This window comes from Nicotiana tomentosiformis, chromosome 6, assembly GCF_000390325.3.
Source record: "Nicotiana tomentosiformis chromosome 6, ASM39032v3, whole genome shotgun sequence".
NCBI lineage: Eukaryota > Viridiplantae > Streptophyta > Magnoliopsida > Solanales > Solanaceae > Nicotiana > Nicotiana tomentosiformis.
The window spans coordinates 62,751,189-62,770,734 of NC_090817.1; the positions used below are offsets into that span (position 1 = coordinate 62,751,189).

General features: G+C 41.4%; 1 protein-coding gene across 3 annotated transcripts; it reads right to left on the reverse strand.

The window, feature by feature from the left end:
* Positions 1–351: 351 nt before the first annotated feature.
* On the reverse strand, positions 352–6,215 carry LOC104094846 (plastidial pyruvate kinase 4, chloroplastic). Of its 3 annotated transcripts, XM_018770310.3 has the most exons (6): positions 6,066–6,215; positions 5,012–5,110; positions 4,344–4,771; positions 2,173–3,822; positions 884–1,029; positions 352–663 (listed from the first exon to the last, which is right to left on the reverse strand). In XM_018770310.3, the coding sequence occupies exons 2-5, from the start codon at positions 5,060–5,062 to the stop codon at positions 894–896; spliced, it is 2,265 nt and encodes a 754-aa protein (XP_018625826.1). In that variant the 5' UTR covers positions 5,063–5,110; positions 6,066–6,215; the 3' UTR covers positions 352–663; positions 884–893. The 3 variants fall into 3 exon arrangements, with proteins under 3 accessions (XP_018625826.1, XP_009599139.1, XP_009599140.1); XM_009600844.4 differs by having other exon boundaries at positions 352–1,029; XM_009600845.4 differs by lacking the exon at positions 6,066–6,215 and adding an exon at positions 5,189–6,036 and having other exon boundaries at positions 352–1,029.
* Positions 6,216–19,546: the final 13,331 nt, after the last annotated feature.

Below are 19,546 nucleotides of genomic sequence, written 5' to 3' on the forward strand. Positions count from 1 at the left end.
TCAGAATATTTTTTTTTATCATTGTGATGTTACTTTTTTATTGGTAGTACCTATGGATTTTTGTCCCTCCATAATGTGCAACAGGCTTTCTTTTTAATGTATCACTTGGTAGATCCAAGTCCATGGCCCATTTTGGGTTCACTCGGAGCTTTGGTAACAACCATAGGAGGTGTGATGTACATGCATAAGAAAACGCAAAGCATTCTCTTGCTTTCCCAACGTATTTATGGAAGTCGCAGGGAACTTGACCATCAAGTTTGAAAAAAGCTGAAGAGGCATTGCACCTGAAATAGGACTAATGCAGATCTAAAAGAATGGTCTTGGCTTTCAAAAGGATGAAGATGCAAGGGGTAGATCTGAATCATCAAGGGCATCTCTAAAAAACAAAAAATCACTTTTTACAAAAATGCTACTTAGGGAGAAGAGTCTCTTGACTCAGGAGCACCTGAATCTATTCTTTCTGTGTCCCACATCCACCTATGTTTAAGCATCCGCCCATTCCTCAGTTCCATGCAATGGCATTTCATCAACAGATACCACTTACTGTTCACATTGGCCATCTCAAGATTATATACAGTGTGCCGTTAGGAAGAAGTCTTGATAACATCGGTGTTCGGCCAGCTTGCGCATACTTCGACTATTTCACCAGTTACATGCCACCTTCTACAAGTACAAGCACCAAGAATTACATTAGCAGTACCTCCAAAGATTTGGGAAAACAAAGAGATCACTTCGTATTTTTGTCTTAGTTTAGATTTGAACACTGGTCTCACATGGTTCTTCAACTGTTAAGATAATAGGATTGTAAACTACTACTAATTGTTTGGTTTCGCTTAATATTGATGTATACGAGTGGGGAGAATATATCAGCAGCTACTCGTACGGTCAAAGCACTAAGAGTCATGGCTGGATAAAGCAAGAGGCTTAAATTCCGCATTTGGCTTCATGGAGTGATCGCTCAATATTCTGTGTAAGAAAGCAACAGCTTCCACAATGCATTTACCCTTGTTCAACATGATACAACTTGTCCTGCAATAAGAAAACGGATTAAACATGGGTCGTGCTATCGAAAAACATTCACAGTAAAATGGAGGAAAGGTCGAGTTTCTACTACAGTTCTAATACGAGTTAACAACAGCACCTATTTGAGATTATTTGGAGGATTTTGGGGTTAGGCAGGCAAAGTTGGTTTGAGGATAAGTGGTTAGACAAGGGCATTTATTTCTTTATCAACACCATTGGTTAACTGATTTAAGGGAAAAGTCTCTTTGTTGATTGTATATGAGCTAGTAAGTCCTACTCAACACCAGTCCAATATCTCAGTCCACAAACTGGTCCTTCCAAATACCAGTTTTAAGCAAAAGGGGTCCAAGATCAACAAAAAGCAAATTTACTCTTACAAAGTTAGACATACCAGCCCCATATATCTCCATGGTTATTTCCATCATCCAATTAATACTCATTCTTTGACTTTTAATTGACATATTATAGATGGTTCCTCAAATGAAGAAGGGACTCCTTGTTACCCACCTCAAGCCCCCCCCCCCCCCCCCCCCAACACACACACAGAGATGCTTATTAACTAGGAATAAATGTGATCACAGTTGATTTTTAAAACATTCAAGATCTTTGCCGATTATTTGGCATCAATTTCTAAATAACTCCGTTTCAAAGATTAGTTATAAGCATACAATTTTTGGGCTATACATGAGTTATTGGGACAACTATTTCTCTCTGTACTTGGTTCCTTTATAGCTTTTAATATTGTATATAATCTCAGCCTCAAGTATATTTCCAGTAGAAGATGCGTTTTATCTTTCTCCATGTACACTCCACCTACTATTGACAAGTATATCCGCGCATTCACAAGTTTCCACGCCTCAAAACTAGTTAAAACTTATGCATATGTGCTGAGCGAATTTCACTTCTTTGAGAAATAACTGATCAAGAAAAGTGCATTCAAGTTTTTCACTTGATAAGTTATGTCACGTTTTAATGTTAGAAGTTCCAGCACTTGTTAAACTCCATTTAAGTATATAGAGAAAATAAAGAAGCAGCCAGACTATAACCTCCTCGACTCCCGACTCAACTCCTCAAAACCCAAAAAGGAAAGATGGGAATCAAAATGCACTCACACACGCACACACACACAGAGGCAAAGAGACTACTGACCTCATTCCGTCTGCCACATCAGTAAGCTCAGCTCTAGTGGGCACCCCATACTTGACGAGCGACTCCAGGACCTGTGTTGCCCAAATGACAGGAACATGAGCAGCTTTGCAGACGGAGATTATCTCCTCCTGTATATATGCCATGTTTTCCCATCCACACTCTACAGCAAGATCTCCTCTGGCAATCATGATGCCTAAAGGATTTGGCATTTTCATTGCCTCCAGTAGTAGGAGCGGCAATCTCTCAAATCCTCCTTTTGTCTCAATCTTTAAAACAACCCCCAAGTCCCCTCTTTTCCGCTTCTCAAGTTCTTGGCACAACAGTAGAATGTCACTGACATCTCGGACAAATGATACCCCCACCATGTTTGCATGGTCGGCCACAAAGTCGAGATCTATAAGGTCCTTTAAAGTGAGGCCTTCATACCGAATATTGCTCCGTGGAATATTTATGGACTTCTCTGACCCAAGTTTACTACCTGTAGGACTTGCATGGGTGATTGATACAACAATTTCGGAAGTGCTAGTTGCTTTAATAATACCCCATATCTTCCCATCATCAAAAGAAATTGGTTCCCCGGGCTTCACTGAATCAAAAACATATCCAGATGAGCAGGTTATCCTGTGAGCACCAGTGGAAGAATACTTCAACTTGTTTTCTTCATTTTGACTATCTCGTGATATAGACAGCAAGTCACCAACCCTTAATCTGATAAATTGCTTGAGAGGAGGAATGTTTACTACATGTCCAGCTGAAAATTTCTTTCTCTTGTCCTTGATAAACAATTTTGCACCTGACTTGACATAAGCAGTCTTGCTGCATTCAGCCATAAATCCAATGCCGGAGAAAACAGGATACTTGCTTAAGATCTTCAGTGTCCTTTGTTTTCCACGAGCATCAGATAATGTCACAACATCATTCGGCTCCAGCTTACTAAGAAGTTCTTCACCGTCCACATGTAGAACAGCATCAGGGGATACATGGGCAGGTGGAGAACCAGCTCCTGGGCTTGAGAGCCAAACTAGGGCAGGACATATCACTTGACCATAAGCATTCTTCTTGGGAGATATTTTCAAGACACATGGACCGGGCTGCAGCGTTCCAGTTCGAAGCTTGGGCCCAGCTAAGTCCATGAGAACTAGACAAGGCTTTTCAAGGATTTGAGAGCTTCTTTTCACCCTTCTGATGATCTCACTCCAAATTTCAGGGCTTCCATGGGCACAGTTGATACGAACAATTGTAGTTCCAGCATTTAGAAGATCTTTCACTAGTGTTTCACTTTCTATAGCTTCTTGGCCCACTGTTACCATGATATGAGTTTTTCTCTTCTCTGGCAATCTGCCCAATAACAGGTCTCCAGTATGGGATGCCCTCCTCCTTAGTGTACTAATAGAAAATTCCCCGTTGATTTGTTTGTCCAGACTTTTGGTTGAAGAGATTCCTTCACTATATGAGACAGTACGACTTGAAGAATCATATTTCAAGTTATCTAACAGCCGGATGCCTGCAGAAAGACTTGCAAGAACATGTTGATTAATTGTGTCTAAATTCAGGAGACCAATGGAAGAAAGTTCTTCTTCAAGCTGCTCTACGTCAAGGCTTTTCAATGCCAAATAATGAATTAGGTTTGTCGCACTGACCAAGTAATTTCTGTCATTCATGGAATCTCAAGTTAGTTGCAAGAATATATGATCAAGCAGGGAAAATCGCAGTAGAATTGCTGGTGGAAAAGCTGATACAGAGCAGGTATTCAGTGTAACCACTCTCAATCATTATGCGTAATGATTCAAGTTTATTTTAAAACACTCAAGATACAGTAAATGAAAGTACTTAAGTAAACCAAAAAACTTCATCAATAAAAAGGAAGAACACATATTGATTATGTGTCTGTATTCTACTGGCTAAATCCTCCATGCTAGCTATGTTCTCATCACATATCAATAGCCTTCCATTAGATCTTTCAACCACGCGCTTCCTACATGTTTCAATTTATGTTGTTATTTCACAGAAATGATAACTTTATCTGCTGGTATTTCTTCTTTGGGAGTCTGAGAGAGGACAAAAAGTGAGGGTAAACAGGCCTTTATTATCTCACAATAGAAATGGACATACTTCTTATCACCTTCACTGAAAAGGAAAATATTTATAAAAAAAATTAAAAGAGAACATACTTGTGGGACATTTTAAGTTTGGAGGCGTTCCATTGTTCCATTGCCAGTACATGCAAATGAACAGCAATCAGCTTAGCAAGTAAGCCATCTTCCTTACCATTGATCTCATTACTTTTAGGAGTACCCTCACCACATGGCAACAAGGAAAAAGTTGTTTCCATCTCTGGCGCACAAGAATTCTTATCTTGTTTCCGATCAACGGCAACTGGATAATCAATATAGTAATCTGAACCTTCTTTTTCAGCATCGTCCTTTCCATTTGGAATAGCAAAGACAATGTTCTTTCTGGCAAGGCTTCCATTATTACTGGCTACAAATTGGAAAATATGTTCCCTAATGCCAGGAATTTTGAAAAAAGGTTGTGGAATTGAGTACTTCTTGGACAGGTTGGAAGATCTAACAAACAAAAAAGAAGCAATTTGAAAGCCCTGCAGAAGAGAAGATAAGAACGTTAAGCAATGTTACAAAAGAGCGAAGCTAGAATAGAACAATGAAAAATTAGGGACCGAACCATGGAGAACATAGCCTAACAGATACCAAAGGAGAGTGATAAACTTTAACTAGCAGTAGTTAGCACAAGGTACACAAAATCCAACACAAGTTCATTTCTGACACTTGAACTAAACATTGTGCTATATGAGTATCCTTGCCGCAAGAGGATTACTTACATTAGCAGTTTGATTGGTGAACATGGAAACAGAAGTTACACCACCCAACATCTAGAGACAGACACCGATAAAGTCCACAGGCAGAAGGCAAATGAGAATCTGCAGAGTACAAGGAGAGCACTTTAGACTTGAAAGCTCGCAGGTACATTTAACAACTAAATGTGAGAAATGCATTACATTTTTCTTTTCTTATAGAGGAACCGGAAAATAGCACAATAACTAAAGCCTTAAAGCTCCACTTGAATGCAAATGAATTGAAGTCCATCTATTTGCACACACAAATTATATTTAGCCTGTTCAAGTAAACACGAATAGCATCTCTCCACATCAACAGCTACTCAACACGAATAGCATCTCTCCACATCAACAGCTACTCATTTTTGTGACCATTTTCAATTTTGATTTTTAGATGTCATTTGAAAACTTCCGTTCTTAGTCGATCAGCTATTAGAGATGCATTATAAATTATTTTTTTACAATTAAAATCATACATTTTGTCACTGGGGTTGTATTGTTATAATTTCCTATCTTTCCAAAGGCTTGAAATTAGTTCATCCAAATAGGCTCTAAGAAATGAAATGAAGGATAGCACTCTAAAAGCACAAACTTGAAATCTGCTCAATCAATAATAAAAGTCTTAATACTTTACACGTAAGTCCGCCCACATGTTAAACCAAAAAGAGGAAGTAAAAAAGAAGAATTACTTTTCCCTAATTTCCTCTAGTTTCAATAGCCAAGATAGTATAATCTTGAGTCCATATACCCACCCCACAACCCCAAAACTTTAGATGAAGACACATAACCACCATAAAATTTTTGCAAAATCACCATTGTTTCTATGATGCTAATTATATTAAAGGAACACTTTGTTCTCCTATGGCACGTTAGTTTAGCTAAAACAACCAAAGGCAAGCACAGAATACGAAGATTAACACATGCCAAGAAGAACAAAAAGAAATTCAAAATGAAATCTTGTAAAAGAAATTTACAGAGGAAAGGAAAAAGGGGTACATAAAAATATTAAAGATTTTGCAGAAAGGTGAAGAGAAATTACCAGGGAAGGGTTTGGGAAGTGTGGAGATAAAAAGAAGAAATGTGAGGAGAGAGAAGTTAAAAGAAGGGTGATACTTGACAGGGGAGTGTGGAGGGCGCGTGCCAGATTCAGTGTAGGCAGATCAAAGATTCTTCGGCCCCATTTAGTTTATTTACTCCACCAGCTATACGGCATCAACGTGTGCCACAAATTTGTTCTTCTTTTTATACTTTAAGTGAATTTTTTTTTTTTATCCGTTTAAAAAAAAAAAAAATTATTTTTAAATTTAGAAACAATTTAGCTTAAACATTCAATTCTATCCTTAATAAGAAAATTTTATAACCACACAAATACTCTGGGCCCCATTTTGACTTGTTTAGGACCATAAATTTAAAAATTTTATTTTTTCTTAAACTCCGTATCCAATTAAATATGTTCACATAAATTGTGACGGAACGAGTACTTTGTCTTATTTTCCTACTCGACGATATGATTGATGTAAAATAATTAGTGCCATCAGTTTTGACAATTAAAAAAGCTGTTTCATGTGTCAAAATTTGACAAGGAAAAAACACGAATTGAACTGAGAAATTATTTATTTAAAGATCAAGATGAATGCAACTATGTTGAAAATTTGGTTAACTCAGACTGCATTACTAGTCCTAATTAATTTACCGAAAAGTTTGTCAAATGTCAAAAACATAGGCTGCAACTACAACTATATATGACTCCCTTTTTATACAAATATATGGATGGACTATGTAGAAGTTTTATCAATTCCAAACCAACTATATATGACACCCTCCCCTCCCTATTTTGTGAACGATTGGCATCCACAACAGAATGAATGCTTTTGTAACAACACTAATTGTCTGTGATGGAATGAAAGTAGCTCGAAAGAAAGTTTAAAAAATGTACAGTGTTAAGGATCCGTCCTATGAAAGACGAGGTGACAAGGTTTAGGAATGTTGTCAGGAAGATGCTAGTGTTAACGGAAAGAAATAAATGAACCCCATAAAGAATATCCCAAAGTACCGATTGTATACAGTTTGAAATAAATTTCGGCCTTCATACGTTTGATCGAATTCGAATGGTAAGCGACTGAAGTGAGACTTTGAGACGAGTTCCGAAGATAGTACAAACAAGCTTCGAGCTCCAAGACCGATCGAGGAATCGGCTCGGTATCATTATCGAGCCCATGACCAAATCGAACCGCAAGGCAACATGAAGGTTGTCGGAGACGCACAGACTGATTGATACTCACCCCGAATGTCGAACTCTAACCAAGGCCGAGGGCTCGACCCAATACCGAGCTCGAGCCAGTATCGAGCTCGCAGACAAAAGCCGTTGCAACCGCACTAGGAGAGAGAATCTTGGCGGGAATCAAGGAAGAGACAATTTATCATGAGTTCTCCACTATAAATTTTTTATTATAAATAAAGTAAGATCCCTCTACTATAAAATGGGGAATCCTTGTAAGCATAGGGCAAGTTCACACATTGTAAGAAAAGACTACTCCCCTTATTGAAGAATAAATCTCTTGAGCTTGTTTTACTCAGCATACTCACTTTTCTTGTTCAATAATTTATATCCCGTTTTTATAGCCAAGAATCTAAACATTTCCACTTCTACGTACGATTTATGTCAAGCTATATCACATATCCTTAGAACTACTTATAAATTTAACTATATTCGACTTTTTGGGTAAACAGTTTGGCGCCCACCGTGGGGCTAAGGGTAACAGTGGTTGTTTGATACAAATCTGCAATACACATCAGTTTACAACTTTGAATCAGCAATGGCAAACCCTCGATCGATGGCTTTACCTATCGACCACGAAGCCGGCCTTCAAGATGAAACCAACAATTTGATACCTAGGGCCGGAAGGCCACTTAACGATGTCACTGAAGCTCGAGTCGAAGTACCTGAAATCCGAGTCGAAGTACCGCTAGATGTTAATTCACAAGTGGCTCTTGAGGCGAACTAATGTTCCGAACCGGAAAAAAGCATTCAGGGCGGTACTCGATCCGTAGCTTGAGAAACCCATAACATGGAGGAGATCAGAGTCAGCTTACGGATGATCTTCGAGATGTTACAAGCCCAGCAAATAACGATAGCTCAGTTGCAGAGCCAAACTCAGGTACAAAGCAGGCCGGAGCTCAATCCGCTTCGAGAAATCACCCACAGAACGGAGCCAGCCATAGTGAAGTCAAACGAGCAAGAATCGGGGACTACTCCCAAAATTACTAAATTGCTCGAGGAACTCACAAAACTAGTCGAAGCCAACGATAAAAAAGTAGAAACATATAATTCCAGGGTCGATCAGATCCCGGGAGCTCCACCAATGATAAAAGGGCTGGATTCGAAAATATTTATACAAAAGCTTTTTCCCTCGAGTGCAGCCCCAAAACCAATCCCCAAAAAATTTTGTATGCCCGAAATTCCCAAATATAACGGTACGACCAATCCCAACGAACACGTCACCTCTTACACGTGTGCCATCAAGGGTAACGATTTGGAAGACGATGAGATCGAATCTGTGTTATTGAAAAAAATCGGAGAGACCCTCTCGAAGGGAGCGATGATTTGTTATCATAATCTGCTACCAAATTCCATCGATTTTTTTGCCATGTTAGCGAATTCGTTTGTAAAGGCACATGCTGGTACCATAAAGGTTGCAACAAGGAAATCAGACCTCTTCAAAGTAAAACAAAGGGGTAATGAAATGCTGAGGGAGTTCGTGTCCCGATTTCAAATGGAACGCATAGAATTGCCACCGGTCACAGACGACTGGGCCGTCCAAGCTTTCACCCAAGGGTTGAACGAGCAAAGTTCAATAGCATCACGTCGGCTGAAGCAAAATTTGATCGAGTATCCAGCAATAACTTGGGCGGATGTACACAACCGATATCAGTCAAAAATTAGGGTCGAAGACGACCAATTGGGAGCTCCTTTCGGATCCATGCATCAGAACAGGACAACTATTAAAAACCAGAGGGACATCGACAGAGAGCAAAGGCCGAACAGAGACCGATATCAACCGTACGTCGCAGATCGAATGAACAACGGTTCGACGTACAATGCCGCTCGGAACAATCGAAGGAGTGATCGAGGACAAAATTCTCGGGGGCTTATGAGCAAGAGTGGCTTTGATAAATATGCCAATCCTATAGAGGCACCTCGGCTATCGGAGTACAATTTCAGTGTCGACGTATCGGGCATCGTATCGGCGATCGGAAGAATCAAAGGTACTAGGTGGCCCAGACCCATACAAACCGACCCTTCCCAAAGGAACCTGAATTCGATGTGCAAGTATCATGGTACGCATGGCCACATGACCGAGGATTGCAAACAATTAAGAGAAGAGGTAGCCCGTCTATTCAATAAGGGCCACCTTCGAGAGTTCCTCAGTGACCGAGCCAAGAATCACTTTAGAGAAAGGGACGCCAGCAAAAAAGATAAACAAGAGGAACCTCTGCATATCATTCATATGATCATCGGTGGGGTCGATACTCCACAGGGACCCATGCTCAAATACGGCAAGATACCGGCCAAGGGGAAAAACAAACTTGAGGCTATGTACCCGAGGGCACTTTATCATTCGGAATTGAAGAAGCCGAGGGCGTCTCTCAACCTGACAACGACGCTCTGGTAATTTCTATCCTATTAAATAAAGTTCAAGTTAAGCGTGTCTTAGTGGATCCAGGTAGCTCTGTGAATATCATCCGATCTTGGGTAGTGGAGAAGCTCAGTTTACAGAATCAAGTCGTGTTCGTAGCTCGGGTCTTAAAAGACTTCAATATGGCCAGTGAAACAACTAAAGGGGAAATTATTCTGCCTGTACATGTGGCTAGAACCATCCAAAACACCAAGTTCCACGTAATCGAAGGCGATATGAGGTACAATGCCCTACTCGGAAGACCATAGATCCACAATATGAGGGTAGTGCCTTCGACTCTACACCAAGTGATGAAATTCCCTACGTCGGACGGCGTGAAGACATTATACGGGGAGCAACATGCTGTGAAGGAAATGTTTGCGGTCAATGAGATAACACCGATACCAATGTTATCGGCCTCATAAAGGTCGAGAACAAAAGATAGGCGAGAAACCAAATAGCAATCACAGCAACCAGTCTCGACCGAATTGGTGAGCAGGAAATAGAAGATGACGAGGAAGAATTTCTGACACCTCGAGCTCTCATCATCCCTGACAACTTCGATGCCACCAAGTCGACGATCGAAGAACTGGAGCAGGTTATATTAATCGAAAGTCTGCCCGAGAGAAAGGTATACCTGGGAATGGGGTTGACCCCCGAACTCAGGAAAAAACTTATTCAATTTCTTATTGATAACATAGATTATTTTGCTTGGTCCCATTTAGACATGACAAGATCCCACCATCGATAACAACGCACCAGCTGAGTTTGGACCCTAGGTTCAAACTAGTGAAGAAAAAAAGAAGACCTCAATTTGAGGTAAAACACGCATTTGTAAGAGATGAGGTAACTAAACTTCTCAAAATATGGTCAATTTGGGAAGTAAAATATCTCGAATGGTTAGCCAATATGGTTGTAGTCCCCAAAAAAGGGAAAAAATTTAGAATGTGTGTAGATTATAAAGATCTAAACAAAGCATGCCCCAAAGATTCTTTTCCACTACCTAGCATCGATCGCTTGATCGATGCCATAGCCGGCCACGAGATCGTCACTTTTCTCGACGCCTATTCTGGGTACAATTAAATTAGCATGAACCCGGAGGACAAAAAAAAACTTCATTTGTCACTAAGTATGGAACCTATTGCTATAATGTAATGCCATTCGGGCTAAAAAACGCAGGGGCTACGTACCAACGCCTAGTGAATAAAATGTTCGAAGAACAAATAGGTAAATCGATGGAAGGTTACATTGATGACATGCTAGTTAAGTCCTTGCGCGCATAGGACCATTTGACTCATTTGCAGGAAACGTTCAAAGTTTTAAGAAAATACAACATGAAGCTCAACCCCGAGAAATATGCTTTCGGGGTTGGATCGGGCAAGTTCCTCGGGTTTATGGTGTCGGATCGGGGGATCGAGATCAACCCCGACAAAATTAAAGCCATCGAAGCCACAAATTCTTCTTTTTGCTCAAAAAGAAAAACGATTTCACCTGGACCCCAGAATGCCAACAGGCACTTGAACAACTGAAGAGGTACCTATAGAGCCCACCTAATACTTCACACTCCGAAGACAGATGAGAAGCTTTACTTAGCGGTATCGGAAATCGCGGTAAGTGGTGTCCTAGTTCGAGAAGAGCAAGGTACGCGATTTCCTGTTTATTATGTAAGTCGGACCTTAGGAGAGGCAGAGACTAGATACCCACACTTAGAGAAATTGTCACTTGCATTGATAAGCGCCTCTAGAAAGTTAAGACCATACTTTCAATGTCACCCCGTATGAGTTTTAACAACTTGCCCACTTCGAAACATTTTGCACAACCCGAACTATCGGACCGACTGGCCAAATGGGCCGTCGAACTCAGTGGGTACGATATTGAATATCAGCCTCGAACGGCCATCAAGTCCCAAATTTTAGCAGATTTCGTGGTCGATTTCACACCAACCCTCGCACCCGAAGTTGAAAAGGAACTCTTGTTAAAATCAGGTACATCATCGGGGGTTTGGACCCTCTACACAAATGGTGCTTCAAATGTGAAGGGATTCAGGCTTGGCATCGTATTAAAACCTGCCACATGTGGCATTATTAGGAAATCCATCAAAACTACTAGATTAACTAACAATGAAGCCGAGTACGAGGCCATGATTGCAGGTCTCGAGCTAGCTAAGAGCTTGGGAGCAGAAGTCATTGAAGACAAATGTGACTCTTTGCTAGTGGTGAACCAAGTGAACAAAACTTTCGAAGTTCGAGAAGATAGGATGCAGAGGTATTTTGACAAACTTCAGGTAACTCTACACCGTTTCAAAGAATGGACCCTACAACATGTGCCTCGAGAATAAAACAGTGAGGCCGACGCACTCGCAAATCTGGGGTCGTCGGTCGAAGAAGATAAGATCGACTCGAGGACTGTCGTTCAACTTTCGAGATCTATAATCGAGGGAGGGAATGCCGAGATACATTCTACAAGCTTAACCTGGGATTGGAGGAATAAGTATACTGAATACTTAAAGAACGGAAAACTCCCATCGAACTCTAAAGAATCGAGGGTTCTACAAACCAAGGCTGCTCAATTCACGTTGGTTGAAGATGGAACATTATACAGAAGAACGTTCGACGGACCACTGGCAGTATGTTTGGGACCAGGGGACACCGATTATGTTTTACGGGAGGTCCATAAAGGCACTTGTGGAAACCACTCCGGCGCCGAACCACTAATTCGCAAAATCATCAGAGCAGGATACTACTGGGATAGCATGGAAAATGACACTAAGGAGTTCGTTCAAAAATGCGATAAATATCAAAGGTTTGCACCAATGATCCATCAACCCGGAGAGCAGCTTCATTCAGTCATTTCTCCATGGCCATTCATGAAATGGGGAATGGATATCGTCGGCCCTCTACCATCGGCCCCAGGTAAAGCTAAATTCATTATGTTTATGACTGACTATTTCTCTAAATGGGTTGAAGCACAGGCGTTCAAAAAAGTAAGAGAGAAAGAGGTTATATATTTCATCTGGGATCACATCGTGTGTAGATTTGGTATACCAACAGAAATAACATGTGACAATGGTAAGCAATTTATCAGCGGTAAAGTGACAAAATTTCTCGAAGATCATAAAATAAAATGGATACTGTCAACACCATATCATCCTAGTGGGAATGGATAAGCCGAATCAACGAACAATATTATCATCCAAAATATAAAGAAAAGATTGAACGAAGCTAAAGGAAAGTGGAGAGAAATTTTGCCCGAAGTCCTTTGGGCATATCGGACAACATCTAAATCCAGTACATGAGCGACTCCATTTCCTTAGTGTATGGCTCCGAAGCTTTAATTCCGATCGAAGTCGGGGAACCAAGCGCAAGGTTCCGGCATACATCGGAAGAATCGAACTACGAGGCAATGAATACTAGCCTCGAATTATTAGATGAAAAACGAGAAGCGGAACTGGTTTGAATGGCTGCACAAAAACAACGAATCAAAAAGTACTACAACAGAAGAACCAACCTCCGCCATTTCAAGACCGGGGACTTGGTCCTAAGGAAGGTCACCGTCAACACTCGAGATCCTAATGAAGGGAAGCTCGGCCCAAATTGGGAACGACCCTATCAAGTCCTCGATATAGTTGGGAAAGGGTCTTATAAACTTGGAGCAACGGATGGAAAACCATTACCAAACAATTGGAACATATCGCTTCTCAAACGATATTATTGTTAAGGTATGATTTTCTCTTCTCTATCATCTATATACGTATATTCGACACTAACTCATTACAGGAATTCGACAAAAAACATCAAGACCTCTGGTTTCAAAGCACGCGTTGTACTCTTTTTCCCTTAAGTTTGGCTTTTTATCCCAAATGGGTTTTTCCGGTAAGGTTTTTAACGAGGCAACAACTATGTGCTACCCGGGGACAAATCAATAGTATCCGACTCTCCTTCGTAATCAACCTCGAATACTGGGGGGCTACCAATCGAATAAATCAAGTTCGGCACAAGAAAGCTGTTTCATATCAAATTCATCACGAACAGGGTCTCGATAGAGAAAAGTGTAAGGGCCAAATGGTCAAAACAAACCATGCCCGCGTAGTTTTGCTCGAGCTCTGGCACAAGATACAAACACATGTATAATGACTTATAAAGGAGAACTTTTTTTTTTCCAGATATCTCACACTTTGAAAAGATCTTCCTGCTTCATGATTCAAACAGGCTTAAAGGCCAACCACAATCAAAAGGATTTTTGATACAAGTGATCATAAAAAGCCTACGGGCTAAGATACTTTGAGTTCGAGTTCGAAACGATCACTCACTCAATTATTAAAGCCTAAGGGCTATCTTACTTCGAGTTCGAGCAATCGCTCACTCAGTCATAAAAAGCCTACGGGCTAAGATACTTTGAGTTAGAGTTCGAAACAATCACTCACTCAATTATTAAAGCCTAAGGGCTATCTTACTTCGAGTTCGAGCAATCACTCACTCGATCATAAAAGGCCTACGGGCTACGATTCTCTGAGTTCGAGTTCGAAACAATCACTCACTCAATTATTAAAGCCTAAGGGCTATCTTACTTCGAGTTCGAGCAATCACTCAATCGATCATAAAAGGCTTACGGGCTACGATACTCTGAGTTCGAGTTCGAAACAATCACTCATTCAATTATTAAAGCCTAAGGGCTATCTTACTTCGAGTTCGAGCAATCACTCACTCGATCATAAAAAGCCTACGTGCTAAGATATTTTGAGTTCGAGTTCGAAACAATCACTCACTCAATTATTAAAGCCTAAGGGCTATCTTACTTCGAGTTCGAGCAATCACTCACTCGATCATAAAAGGCCTACGGGCTAGATACTTCGAGTTTGAGTTTGAAGCAATCACTCACTCAATTATTAAAGCCTAAGGACTATCTTACTTCGAGTTCGAGTAATCACTCACTCTATCATAAAAAGCCTACGGGCTACGATACTTTAAGTTCGAGTTCGAATCATTCACTCGACTGCTAAGCCTACGAGCCACTTTTATTTCGAGTTCGAGCAAGCACCCACTCGACCATTACGTCTACGGGCTACTTTACTTCGAGTTCAAAACGTTCACTCGATTACTAAGCCTGTGGGCTACTTTTATTTCGAGTTCGAGCAAACACTCACTCGGCCATAAAGTCTACGAAGGCCGAATTCAATGAAATCGCCTAAATTATTATGAAAACATTTACAAGGCATGAATGGAATCTTCACAAGGCAAGAGAGCAGAAGCAAGTCATTAGAAGAAAAAGATATTAGTATAAATATACAAAGATTGTTTACATGAATAAATGCAACATAGAAGCTAAGGGCTAAGCTTCTGGGTTATCATCGAGAGCGGTCTCTTCTCCCCCGGGCTCCCCCCCGTTATCGGACCCGCTCTTGCTACCATCATCATCATCATCGTCGTCGCCATCAGAAGCCAAGGCTTCAGCATCAGCTTCGAGTTCTTTGGCCCTTTTTATCTCTTCAGCAAGATCGAAACCTCGAGTGTGTATCTCCTCGAGGGTCTCCCTCCGAGATCGACACTTAGCAAGTTCGGCAACCCAATGTGCTCGAGTGTCGGCAGTATCCGCTGCCTCTCTTGCCTCCATTTGAGCAGCCTCGGCATCGGCTCGATACACAACAATAGACTTGTCTGCCATGACTTTTGATGACTCAATCTCCGCCTTGGCCTCAGCAAGCCTTGTTTCAAGCTCCTCGATCCTCTTAGCTTGAGCCGAACCTTTTTGCTTGACGCCTCAAAGCTGAACATCGGCCGATGATAATTTGGCCAACATAGTTTCTTTTTCTGCAGCCAGGCGGTCGATAGTCTCTTTCCACCGATCACATTCAACCTTGATTTGATCGACTTCTTCCCGAAGCAACCCGATCTTTTCAACCTTTTGCTGTAGCTGAGATAACGAAGGGTTAGCTTCCACAGTTGGGTCAAACCCATACTCTAACAGAACGAGGCTCACCTGTTTATCTAGTTCAGCCTATTTTTCACGAGCCTTAGCCAAATCTGCTTGGAGGTCCCTTATAACCTCATCCTTTTGGCCGCAGAGCATCTCTCTCCCCCGAGACCTTCTGAAGCTCGAACTGACACTGGCTGAGGTCGGCTCAAAACTTGCTAATGGCCTACACATAAGGGAAAAGACACAAGTCGGGTTTAGAAAAGAATGAAGAAACCAAGCGCAGTAAAATCATTACCCGAGAAATGAACGTTGGGCCTCTTCTAGGAGAAGAGAAGCGTCACTAATATCGGAGGCATCACCGACTCCAGTAAAGCAATCCCGAAAAGGATCCCCTACACTAGAGCCTCCGCCCATATCAGGGGTCTTCAATTCTCGAGCTTCCTTTAACGCCTCCTCAGAAAAGGTCGGAAGAGAAGGCAAATGACCCACTATCATGGTCCCGAGCGAATCGCTCAGGATGCTCTGATCGAGACTCGGGGTATCGGAACCGGCCTCGACCGGTGTAGCCGTCATCGGCTCAGAAGGTCTGGCGACCTCGATAGCTTTCGCGGATCGGACCACCAAAGCCAAAGCATCTTCTTCTTCTTTTTCTTCTTCTTCTTCTTCTTCTTCTTTTTCTTCTTCTCTCGGTCGTTGGACCGAGTCCATCGAAAGAGCAATTGCCTTCCTCCTCACCCTTCGAGTTTTGGGCTTAAGGTCCTCTAACCGAGAGATAACTTTTCGGTTTTTATCTTTCCCTAGTTTCGGGACCGGGGACTTGGTTCCTTCCTCACCACTCGAAGGCCTCAAAACGGCATCCTTGGTTACGCCTGCATGAAAGAAAGTCAGTAACGAATGGAGCATAAAAAACGTTTTGAAAGACATTAGAAGTGATCCTTACCGTGATTCTTGGCCTCCCACCTACCTTTCGTTAAAACATGCCAAGCGCGTTCGGCATAAGAGGAAGTCGAGGCTAACTTCCGAACCCAATCCTCGAGGTTGGGTACCGCTTATGGCATCCAAGGGGCAGCTATATATCGGAGGGAGATATCAGATAGAATCAGAGAAAGATACGAAAAGCAACGCCTTATGAAAATCACTTACGGTTAAAATTTCATTCCTCGGGGAACGACATCTTCTCTTCCGGGATAAGGTCACGGGTCCTCACCCGAATATAACGGCTCATCCAACCCCGATCCTTGTCTTCGTCGATGCTCGACATTAAAGCTTTCATTGCCCGACGATGGATCCTGATTAGTCCTCGAAAGATTTGAGGCCGATACAATCGTATGGGGTGATTTAGGGTAAAATCTAGCCCCCCGACCTTGTTGGAGAAGAAGCGAAGTAAGATTATTATGCGCCATAGAGAAGGATGAATTTGACCGAGGGTGATCTGATATCTTTTGCAAAAATCAATGATCACTGGGTCGATGGGACCCAACGTGAAGGGGCAAGTATAAAGACTTAAAAACCCCTCCACATGAGTGATGATGCTCTATTCGGGAGAGGGAATTTGCAACACAACCTCGGGACCCCAGTTGCAGTCTTTCCTCACAGCCTCGAGATGGCCCTCTGTTATCGAGCACATGTACATCGACACATGCTCACATCGAACCGGAACCGACGAAGGATTTTTAACCTTAAAATCGATCTTTAGAGTACACGGTCCAGGAACATACTCGTGGCGAGGCGGCTCCACCGGCGCCTTGTCGCCACACGGTCGTGAAGAGGAAGCTTTCTCCTTCTGGAGTACGGTTTTTGAAGTTTTTGCCATTGATATACGAAAAAGAAAAGCAAAGAAAGATGAAAGGTTGATGGTGCCAAATGCTGGTGAAGGTGGATCTACAAGCGGTGAAATAGAGGCAGAAAGAGTAAGAAAATTTGGGAGATTGAAGATGTAAAAGTGGTAAATGATAAATGGAAGGGTTATTTATAGGTTTATACCGTGGCGGTTCAGTATCAGCGGTGGCCGACCACCGCCTGACATGCATTAAATACCTTGAAAGACTAAATCGACTGGACAACTATCACGTACGTCATGATCGAGCCGAGTGAAAATGTCAGCTTATAATCCGATCGAGCCGTTGAAAATCGTATCGCTTCTCACCACATTCTTCCTGAGAAACGAGGGGACTATCTGTATACGGTCGAAATAGATTTCGGCCTTCGTACGTTTGATCGAGTTCGAATGGTAAGCGACCGAAGTGAGACTTCGAGACAAGTTTCGAAGATAGTATAAATAAGCTTCGAGCTCCAAGACCGATCGAGAAATCGGCTCGGTATCATTATCGAGCCCATGACCAAATCGAACCGCAAGGCAACGTGAAGGTTGTCGGAGACGCACAGATCGATTGACACTCACCCCGAATGTCGAACTCAAACCAAGGCCGAGGGCTTGATTCAATACCGAGCTCGATCCAGTATCAAGCTCGCAGACAAGAGCCGTTGCAACCGCACTAGGGGAGAAAATCTTGGCGGGAATCGAGGAAGAGACAATTCATCATGGGTTCTCCACTATATATTTTTTATTATAAATAAAGTACGATCCCTTTACTATAAAAGGGGAATCCTTGTAAGCATAGGGCAGGTTCACACATTGTAAGAAAAGACTACTCCTCTTATTGAAGAATAAATCTCTTGAGCTTGTTTTACTCAGCATACTCACTCTTCTTGTTCAATAATTTATATCCCGTTTTTATAGCCAAGAATTTAAACATTTCACTTCTATGTACGATTTATGTCAAGCTATATTACATATCCTTAGAACTACTTATAAATTTAACTATATCCGACTTTCCGGGTAAACACTGATCAAATTGAATCGAAATGTTAGGACGCCAGTCAAGCAACGACCACCACAAATGAAATCAGACAAGAGGCAGGCAACTGAGATAAATGAGAAAGATTAGACTTCACGTTTCAGGATTGGGTCCTAAGGAGAAATAAGAATCAATTGGTCAAAGTATATGAACTAGGCAAGATTTAGAAGAGTGAGTACAGTACGCAAGAGTCTAGTAAAAGAAAGTTATGCCTCAAGTTCCTTGATGGAATGTCGAGGGTGAACTAGGATCAACCAGACAAAGCATATAAAGCACTTGAAATATAACTAGCACCTTGTGACTCATAATAACAGGAGGTGATGAGAATAGTAAAAAACACGAATGTGAGCGCATTACATATACATTAGCAAAGATGAACAGCAGATTAAGGGAGATAGCCCGAAGAATTAGGAGGAAGATAATGATTAATCAACGACTCAACAGTCCATAGCCATGAAAACTAGCAATGTTAGATAGCCATAGATGACCATCTGTATTCAGACTGAGGGTAAGAGTTACTTATACAATATACTGATACCCACTCGTACAACGTATATCTAGAAAGTTAATTTTCATGAATAAAATTATCTATACTCATAGCTATAATAAAATATTTTGTGTCGTATAATGGTACTAAATATTTGTTGTGACTACGATAGCATCACCCTTTCAGCTACACCAAACTGTATTGTCCACGGGCATCAGATAACTCAGATATAAATATCAGAATAGTAGTATTTATACATGGTTATGAACATCAAATATATTCTGACACTAACGACCTTACAAACCTACAATTATAAGAATTGTTTCAAATAAGATTCTCCAGCTTTTAGATTCATGTTAGTCCAAATTTTAGATTTCATGGTACACTTCAGCTTTTAGATTTAGTGTTAACTTATTAAATTGCTTGAGTTATATTTATTACATCCTTATTATAATTATTTAGTCCAGAAAGGTCTTATCCTCCGCTTAGGGGAAAGTAAACAAGACTTATTGGGTACCCTTGGAGAGCTTAGCCCTTTTAGGTGTGCAGGTGACGACGCTCATAGCTAGAGTTGGGCTTTCTAGAT

Bases quoted from the DNA above. Each gene is read 5' to 3' on its own strand.
- LOC104094846 (XM_018770310.3), bottom strand. From the start codon at position 5,062: ATGTTGGGTGGTGTAACTTCTGTTTCCATGTTCACCAATCAAACTGCT. The intron at 3,823-4,343 runs GTATGTTCTCTT...CATGAATGACAG, and splicing joins AAACTTAAAATGTCCCACAA to AAATTACTTGGTCAGTGCGA. The intron at 1,030-2,172 runs GTCAGTAGTCTC...TTCTTATTGCAG, and splicing joins GATGTGGCAGACGGAATGAG to GACAAGTTGTATCATGTTGA.